The sequence below is a fragment of the Astyanax mexicanus genome, chromosome 5, assembly GCF_023375975.1.
Source record: "Astyanax mexicanus isolate ESR-SI-001 chromosome 5, AstMex3_surface, whole genome shotgun sequence".
Taxonomy (NCBI): Eukaryota; Metazoa; Chordata; class Actinopteri; order Characiformes; family Acestrorhamphidae; genus Astyanax; species Astyanax mexicanus.
In genome coordinates, this window is record NC_064412.1 from 55,832,545 (window position 1) to 55,842,191 (window position 9,647).

The 9,647-nt window shown below is 40.5% G+C and overlaps 1 protein-coding gene across 3 annotated transcripts in view; it reads left to right on the plus strand.

Moving 5' to 3' along the window:
• LOC103045332 (probable ubiquitin carboxyl-terminal hydrolase FAF-X) overlaps positions 1-8,744 on the plus strand; it is a 34,757-nt gene extending 26,013 nt beyond the window's left edge. For all 3 annotated transcript variants that reach the window (XM_022675351.2, XM_022675352.2, XM_022675353.2), the window contains exons 36-45: positions 408-531; positions 718-943; positions 1,058-1,187; positions 1,690-1,875; positions 2,612-2,832; positions 2,961-3,049; positions 3,753-3,909; positions 4,049-4,261; positions 4,989-5,084; positions 5,507-8,744. In XM_022675351.2, the coding sequence (XP_022531072.1) occupies positions 408-531; positions 718-943; positions 1,058-1,187; positions 1,690-1,875; positions 2,612-2,832; positions 2,961-3,049; positions 3,753-3,909; positions 4,049-4,261; positions 4,989-5,084; positions 5,507-5,644 (1,580 nt within the window). In that variant the 3' untranslated portion in view covers positions 5,645-8,744. The remainder of the gene's footprint in view (positions 1-407; positions 532-717; positions 944-1,057; positions 1,188-1,689; positions 1,876-2,611; positions 2,833-2,960; positions 3,050-3,752; positions 3,910-4,048; positions 4,262-4,988; positions 5,085-5,506) is intronic.
• Positions 8,745-9,647: the final 903 nt, after the last annotated feature.

Below are 9,647 nucleotides of genomic sequence, written 5' to 3' on the forward strand. Positions count from 1 at the left end.
GCGGTATACCAGTTTATACTGTATACCAGAGGGGAAATTAGAACCGGTATGCATTTTTCACATACCTCCATACCACTAGAGGCGCTACAGACCGCTGAAGAACCACACTAGCAGAGCTCATTAGCTAACGTTAGCCAGTTAGCATAAAAAAAAACTAACATGCTGGAGTAATCTCCTGCCTGGAGACAAATAAGAACAGATCTCCTGGAGCTGCTGCTGCTGCTGCTCCTTGCAAAATGAGAAACTATATCCCTGTTTAAATAAATACTGTACTGTATTAATAAATACTGTAACTATAAATAAACAATAATAAAAATTATATAAAAAAATATACCGCCCAGCACATATATTTTCTAGTACTGGATTGTATTTGATTGCTGTGCATTTTCTTTTTTTGCCTAAACAAGGTCAAGATCACCTACTACCTGAAGCTGAAGAAATAGCAATGATAAGTATTCAGCTTGCTGCTAGATTCCTGTTCAGCACAGGATTCCACACGAAAAAAGTAGTCCGAGGCCCTGCTAGTGACTGGTGAGTGTATGTATATATGAATAAATGTAAATGTTAAATGTATGCTTAAGAAATATTGCCCGTTTTGTTTTTCGTATATAGAAAATAAAGCTATTTTTTGGCTGTTTTTGTCTTTTTTTTTTAAATGATTCATTGGATTTTATCACATCAGTAAACCCATTTTAATGTTTCCTGTCCCTCATTCAGGTATGACGCTCTCTGCATCCTATTGCGTCACAGTAAGAATGTCCGCAGCTGGTTTGCACACAACGTCCTCTTTGCCTTCCCCACGCGGTTCTCTGAGTATTTATTGGAGTGCCCGAGTGCTGAGGTCCGGGGAGCTTTCTCCAAGCTTATAGTCTTCATTGCACACTTCTCCCTGCAGGACGGACCATGTCCCGCTCCTGTTACCTCACCGGGGTCCTCCACGCAGGTCAGTGAGTGTTACAGAGCATCTAAAGGCTGAATTAAACTTTGAGTTTGCAAATGTATTTTGAGTTTGAGTGTTGTTTTTTGTTTTCCTCTGTTGATCTGTTCTTGGGCTCAGACTTGTGACAGTCTGACTCTGAGTGATCACCTGCTGCGGGCGGTGCTAAACCTGTTGAGGAGGGAGGTGTCTGAGCACGGACGCCACCTTCAGCAGTACTTCAACCTTTTCGTTATGTACGCCAACCTGGGTAAGTCTTTTTCATACTTTTTCATAGAGTGGAGAGAGTTTTCCATTCACCAATCCACCAATAATATTTGATAAAACACCCAAATAACACAAAGTACATTTATTCTAGGACAGCATGGGTTTTTCTTTTATATATAACCAAGGCCATACTGTTTTAGTAGTGTAATACTTATTGTTTGACAGAGCAAAAACTGTTGTTGTGCTACAGCAAGCATTTCCTAACTCCCTTATACCCTGCACAAGTGTTCAACTTGTATACAGCAATGGTGAGTTGCTGATGACTGGAGACAACCAGCCCTAAAATTGCTCTCATCATCACGGATAGCTTTTTTTTTCCTCCTCTGTTTGCATTTGCTATAATAATTTATTCCAGTTAATAATTTAATCAATATAGTTTTAGTAAAGTATGGGGGGGATCTGTTGGAGTTGGGAACCTACACTTAGTTGTTATTGAAGCTGTATTAGAGTATATTTGATTTATATTTTATTTTTTGGGTCTGCAGGTTTGGCAGAGAAGACGCAGCTGTTGAAGTTGAGTGTTCCAGCTACCTTCATGCTGGTGGCTTTGGACGAGGGTCCTGGTCCTCCCATTAAATACCAGTATGCAGAACTTGGCAAGCTGTACACAGTAGTGTCTCAGCTGGTGAGATGTTGTGACGTCTCGTCACGCATGCAGTCCTCAATTAATGGTGAGTGATTTTAATGATTTTACTGTGTTAAAAGCATTGGCTCCTCACTCATTTTCAGAAAACAAGAAACTATCAGTCATATTATTGCTACACTCTATAAACAGTCTATTTTCACACCATTGCGCTTGAGTTGTTAAATTACTGACAGAGCTTACGAATATATCTATACTGATGAGCATGGTGGTCTTAAAGTGAGTTGTGGTTGGGCAAATTCCTGGCGTATTGCTATCATGGCAATGAAAAATGCAAGTACTCCACTGACTGATTAAAACCCTGAGAACAATCAACTGTGAAACGTCCATTCCTATCTTGGCTTCACAGGCTATTAGCCTATTAGCGCTCAGTATGCATACACTGCTGCTTGTTACACAGACAGACACGCAGCAGTGCACAAACCCAACTTTTACATAAACAATAAACAGAATACAAAATAAAATAACATTGCTTTTGCTGTAAATGACCTGCTGGAGCTCCTTCATAGTGTGAACTAGCAGCTCCGTTTTTTTTCTCTGCTGAGAAGTACAGAAGCTCTGCGCTGTTAAAATACCAATCCACCAAAGCCAGAGATTCGCAAAAGAGCAAATTAAGAGGTTTTTTTTTGACAGCTTGCCTACATATCGCAAACATAGGCCCCAATGTTTGTTTGTTTAAAAAATTGTATTGCTATTTTTATCAGATAAACAAATAAATGACTCTGTTTCTCAAGTTAGTTTTGTCCACTCTCGCCCATCTTCAGGTAATCCAGCTCTTCCAAACCCATATGGTGACTCCAACCTCACCGCTCCCATCATGCCTCTGCAGCAGCTGGTGGCAGAGATACTCTTTGTGCGCACCAGTTATGTGAAGAAGATCATAGAGGACTGCAGTAACTCTGAAGAGACGGTTAAACTGCTGCGCTTCTGCTGCTGGGAGAACCCTCAGTTCTCCTCCACTGTACTCAGTGAACTCCTCTGGCAGGTCTGTCAAGCACTTAACATTAAACTTTAAACCCTAAACACCCCCAGAATGCTGAGTCAGGGTTTAAGAATTAATGTTGTTTTCTGTGTATGCCAGTAAAAGTCTTTGTTTATGCTTTGTGATGTTAGGTGGCGTACTCTTATACTTACGAGCTGAGGCCTTACCTGGACCTGCTACTCCAGATCCTGCTGATTGAGGACTCATGGCAGACCCACAGGTGAGGTTAACACATGCAGAATGTGATAGAATGTGACATCTGTAAAACTGTACTATTATTTATTTGCCCTAGTTTTTAAATGCAATCATAAAAATGTCCCAAAGGTCAACAATGGCCTTATAATTTGGTGCTCCTTATGAAAGAATTGTACCAGTCAGGTATTAAGGAGCAATAAAGCTAGAGTTTTAGTGAAGTGTCTCCAGCACCAAGGCTGGAGCAGTATTAGCATTAGCTGCTAACTGCAGCGCTAGCTCTTTCACCATTCAGGGGTGGGTGTATCGGGCAGTAGTCTGCGTGTTTATCGTGTAAAACAAGACACGTGGGATAACCACTAGCTGATAGCACCCTGGCTTACTAAAATACTCAGAGTTCCTCAGTGTAGCAGTGTAGCCATTACTAGTGCTAAGCACTGCTAACCATGCTGTTGAAAATATTGGAAATCTGAGCTTACTGTAAATAAACAGAAGCACTTTACTCACCCAAATAAACAGTTTTCAGGAGAGAAATCTGTGTAGATTCTTGTGTGACACCCTTGTTTCTTAACTATTGTTGAAAAATGCACCTTATAATCCGGTTCAATTCAGACAGAAAATGGACTTTCACTTTTAGAAATTAATAAATTCACAGACATGGCTGTTTGTAGCCTAAAATGTTCTTTTACTTTATTTTAACATGTGTCTTTTTAAATCTTTGTGCTTTGCAGAATCCATAATGTGCTGAAGGGGATTCCTGATGACCGGGACGGTTTATTTGACACCATCCAACGCTCCAAGAACCACTACCAGAAGAGGGCGTATCAGTGCATCAAGTGCATGGTTGCCCTCTTCAGTAACTGCTCTGTGGCCTATCAGATCCTGCAGGTGAGAGCTTTGAGATGTTTGTGTGATCCTTGTCCCAAACACAAATACAAGGAGAGTTTGTGTGACATTCATGTTTGCACTGAATTTAATTCATAAAAAATCTTAACCTTCACTTTTTTTGTTTGTGTGTGTTTTACAGAGTAATGGGGACTTGAAGAGGAAATGGACATGGGCAGTGGAGTGGCTGGGCGATGAGCTGGAGAGGAGGCCGTACACGGGGAACCCTCAGTACAGCTACAACAACTGGTCTCCTCCAGTGCAGAGCAATGAAACCTCGAACGGCTACTTCCTGGAGCGATCTCACAGTGCCAGGATGACGCTGGCCAAGGCCTGTGAACTGTGTCCTGAGGAGGTGAGTTTTCAGATCGGAAGATTTGTGTTTTGTGATCAATGGTGTCAATCGATTTTAAAATGTAGTCAGAATAATTACGGCAATATTCTGTGATTAACTGTGTTTAATCGCACTTGTTCTTACTTGGACAGTTTTTTCCCTCTGTTTGGCTTAGTTTCACACAGTAATAAACCTAAAACACACCAAAATTCACACCAATAAACCATGTGAGCACATTGTATTCTCTGATTGGCCAGAGCTGCCAGTCTCTCAAGCAAAGAAAGTAAATATAGCGGGAATGTTCTGTGTTCCAGCGCAAAAATGCTGGAAAGCGCAAAAGCACATTGCAGAACCCTAAAAATGTGCAAACACAGTGTTTTTTAACAAGACTTGTGAGCAGTGAATGCTGCACAGAGTGTGTGTGTAAACAGCGTGGGGCAGCAGAAGACAGCGGTTGTTGTTTATAGCATAATATCTGGCTAATAGATCAGAATAAACTACACCTTGTCAGTAGTTTAGCTCAATTAAAAAGAAGTATATTTGATAGCTGGGTCGAATTGAGACCAGATCACGTTCTCATCACAAGCAAACTGCTCCACGGCAGGGAAGATTACAGCAGAAGTTGAGGTCAAACTTTGAGATGTTAATGATATTTTTATGCTTTTGCTTTGCTATTTTTTGTTTGTTTAAATACTTGATGCCAGTTGTTCAGATGTCTAGATGCTAATGTGCTAAATCTGATTGGCAGGAGCCTGATGATCAGGAAGCCCCTGATGATCATGATTCCTCCCCACCAGAAGACACAGCACTCTACCCTCATTCACCTGGGACACAGTATCAGCAGGTAATCTAACATATGTCCAGATGTTTGTGGACACACTTCTAATTAATGTATTTGGCTACATTAGCTTGTACCTGTTGATGACTATTTATAATTATAATTCCATTTAATTGAATTGAATCTCCTTTTCTCTTTACACTTACTTTCCCTCTCTCTTCCTCTTCCTCTCTCTCTTCCTCTCTCCACTTTTTTCTTTCTCTTCCTTTCCTTCTCCATCTCTCTTTCTCTCTCTATATATATATTTTTCTGTCTCCTGTTTTCTCTTTCGCTCTCTCTTTTTCTCCCTCTCAATCTCCCCTTTTTCTCTCTCCTTTTCTCTCTCTCCCCTTGTATCTCTCTCTCTCCCCTTGTATCTCTCTCTCTCTCTCTCTCTCTCTCTCTCTCTCTCTCTCTCTCTCTCTCTCTCTCTCTCTCTCTCAACATAGCCGAACAACCACCCACACGGGCAGCCTTACACAGGACCAGCTGCCCAGCACATGAACAACCCTCAGCGTCCGCCCCAGAGGCCTCAGGAGAGCTGGGAGGGCACGGAGGAGGCGCCGCCTGTGCAAACGAAAGAGTAGCCGACTGCCCCGAGCCTCGCCTCTCCACCCTGTCCTGATCTGGTCTGACTGACGGCTCTGTCGGGGCTCGCCCAGGCCTTACGAGCACCTGCCACCCTTTCTCCAGGGCAGAGCAACTCCTCCAGACTCCTCCCCCTCACAGCTCCTCTACCCATTTCTCCCTCAGCTTATGCTGTGTCCTGCGCATCTGTAGTAATAATCATCTCTCCTTTTACCCCTCTTCATACCGCCTTAACTTCCTCTCGCTGTGTCCCGGCTTTTAGTTGATTGAGTTGTTGGATTGAGATGAAACTGGATTGGATTTGGGTCTCAACACTGACTGCCCTGAAGAGCTTGGTGCTCAAACATACACTCTCATACATGCATACACACGCATATATATATATATATATATATATATATATATATATATATATATATATATACACATGCATACACATACACACATGCACACATACATGCTGCCTATGTACAGCACTTTTTGTAAAGAAGGATAGATAGCCTGTTGGGTGATTTATGTTCAGGAATAAGGATGGTGTACATAGTGTGTATAAATTTGGACCATCACCAACTGTAACAGCGACTGCCAAATTGTCTGTTGGTGTCCAAGACTTGATTATCTATAAGATCTTGTTGGTACAGTTGGTTTTTATTAATAAATAATAAATAAATATAAAGGGGGAGTTGGGGTGCAGACAGTACGTAGTCTGTGCTTGCTGACTATATACACTATATGAGCTAAAGCATTGGGATACCTGCTATAATTTATTGTTTCTTCTGTACAAAAACTCAAGCCTCATCAATAAAAAATACACAAGAGAACAGAAGAAAAGAACATGAGAGAACACGGTTCCACTGCTCTAGAGCTCTACAGCTTTAAAGCCCAGGCCTGGCATTAGAAATGATGCCAATATGTTTATATGTGTTTACCTGCTCCAGAGAGTCCTTTTCTATTGGCAATACTGAGGTAAAGCTTAACTTAAAGTCGCTGAATGCGTTTATTTGAAGGGATGTCCACAAAATGTGGACATATAGTGTATATATGTGTGTGGGGGTGTGTGTGTTGTGAGGGGGTGGGGTGAAGTTGTAATTTAATGCCGCTGCTGGGTTCTAGCAGACTTCTGCAACAAGACTAATGTCCTAAAATCTGACTGACTCTGCAGGGTCTTTGGTTGGACTTGTTTGGACATTTTGGCCTCAGTATGAGGGTTTAAAGCCTGTCTATCCTAAAGCACTTGTCTGCCCCTTATCTTTTTTCACTCTTTTATCATCTTTTCATCCATTACGTCACCGGGAGAGCTTAAGGAGTTTTTGGCTGGTTTGGATCATTTGACGCTGCTGCTGTTCTGCTAGAGCTTCAGCTCCTCTGCCTCTTCATCCTCTGCCTCTACCTTCACATAACATTGGCCTCTTTAGCAGCTGCTGAGTGGTGGAAACGGCCGCTCAGCTGCTCATTAACTCAGCAGACGGTCCCCGTCTTTCGCTTCATCGTTTAGTCTGCATTTAGACTAATAGTGAGACATCTGAGACATCCTGAAAAAAGGACAGGGTAGCACTTTGGGATTTGTATTCGGGGTAAAGAAAAGGCGAGAGAACTCTTCTCCTCCATCTTCTAGTCTGTTTGGATTGGCCTGGTAGTGACTCAACTCAACTCCACTCAAGCCCTAGGACACCTGCCACTTCCCCGGCCGCTGTACCGCCAGACCCGGCCACATGCCCGTAACTCTGAGAGTAAGGAGATTTATTTAGTCAGGGCTGGAGGGTTAGTTTCAGTGTGATGCTTTGTGACTAGCGTTCTGCGGGATTTGTCAGCGTTGGAACATACTGTACTACATTTATTTGATGAATGTGTGTGTGGGTTTCATTTATGCTTTTGTATAAAATACCAAAAAAAAAAGACCTTGCAAAAGATAAATCAGATCCAAGAGATTATATATAGCTGTTTTCTTTTATAGACTTTATTTTGCTGAATTTGCAAAGAAAGAGTGTTCGATTTAAAAGGAAAAATGTCTGTTATTTTTACGAGGAGATATTTACTGTACAGAAAAGTAGAAAAGTTGTGCACCCTGTTTTTTTTTCTTCTTTTTGTTTTCTTTTTTTTTTTTTTGCTTTTTGCTTTTTTCCCCCCTTCCTTTTTGTTGAAGTTTGACGATGATAATGATGATAATAATAATAATGAGGGTGTGAAGTTTACTGTAGATTCTGGAGCTACAGTAGCCATGTTTTTCACTTGGTTTGTCTGGGTTTTTTTTCTTCTGCCCAAAAGTACAACATTGATCTCATTGCTCCACGAGTATAAACAGAAATAAATATAAAAATGTAAATGCAGTGCAAACTTTATTTGCTTTTTATTGTTTCATTTGTGGTACATTTTTGTAAATATCTAATGCACGCAAGAAAAGAAATAAAAAAACGCCTAGCTAAGGAAAAACGTCTCATGGTTGTGAAACAAGTAGTCTCGTCGAATTTTTCCTCAATAGACTGCATCACATTGTCCAGAGTGCGAATAGAAAACACACGGATTGATGGATTTGCTCGAGGCTGCTCTGAAACGTCTGCCAAATCCACACCAGTGGCCTATAGACTGGCTGCCCCAGCCTGACTGACGCGCAGCTGCAGAATCTCACTGGACTTTTTGGTGATGCTCTGCACCAATAAAAAAAAAACGCGGTTTTCACCAACGTTATCGGGGAGTGGCAGGAAACCATATGGACCTAGCGGATTGGTGATTCCCTCCTCACCCACCTTAACAAGCACTACAGGTCATCTTACTCTCAGCCCATCTGTTAACAAGGCTTCCTCCTAGACTGAGAGGTCTCACCATGTTAAACTTGATTTTATTTTTTATTTTTTTTGTGTTTATTTTTGGCTTTTTCTCCCCGTTTTTCTTTCTGTAAATGTTTATTCAGGATCAGATTTGCCTTCTGGTTGCTTTTTTTTGTTGTTTTACTTTTGGTTTAATTTGGATTTCTTCTAAAGCTCTTTTTGTGAAATGTGCATGGATAATATTCCTCGATCTGCCTTAGAGCACTGTACAAACCCAGCACACTGTAAAATTATACTTTAAAAGTAAATAATAAAAATGGTATTTGAAATATGAGCTTGTGCCATATGTTGAGTTTTGAATTCTGTAATTGTGTAAATAATTACCTTATTCTTAATACTCCTAATTATTTTTAGTATTGTTTTTATTTTAAATAATCATCACACTAACAATATTATTATTTTATTTTTTTATTTTTTGTTTTATCTTAAACTTTTTATTTGCTTTAGGTGGGGTGATGGTATATTGTGATGTGTAATATACAGTAATTACAGTAGTATTATTACTAAATGCCACATTTTATTGATCTGAAGACATGAGATTTAGTGCTGTGAGATTGTGTGTTCCTCTAAGAAGAGAGAGAATTTGCACTGCAGAGAATTAGTCTGGCTGATCCTCTGAACATATGCTCTCTCACATCCTCACCACAGACAGCTCCACCAACAACCACGTGGAGAAATCGAACACAGGTGTGAAGCTAACTGAACATCTTAGGCTGCGTCCCAGTTTTACATACTGCAGACACACTCATGCTGTAAGGCAGTGGTTCTTAAACTACTGGTGATGTGGTACGCGTATCATTGGTGGTACTTGAGGCATCCCAAGGTGGTACAGTAAGACCTTAGAAAAGAAATACTGCTTGTATTAAAATATTAATGACTGAAATCTATAAAGTTTCTTGTAGCTGTAATTTTTCTAACATTACATTATATAGTGTTTAGTTTTTACCTGTTAGAATCTGTATATAAGCTACACTTCAGTCCTTCACTCTCAGAATTACAGTTTTATCATTATTAACATCAGTTTCACTGGTCCAAGACTAAAACCCTGTGGAACACCACAAGATCTGCTCTATCAACCAACACTCACCAACAGTTCACTACAGTTAATAAATAAATCCTAATTCTGAGATTCTCAGTACTGTATTAACCAGAAACAACAATCAATAAAACGACTTAC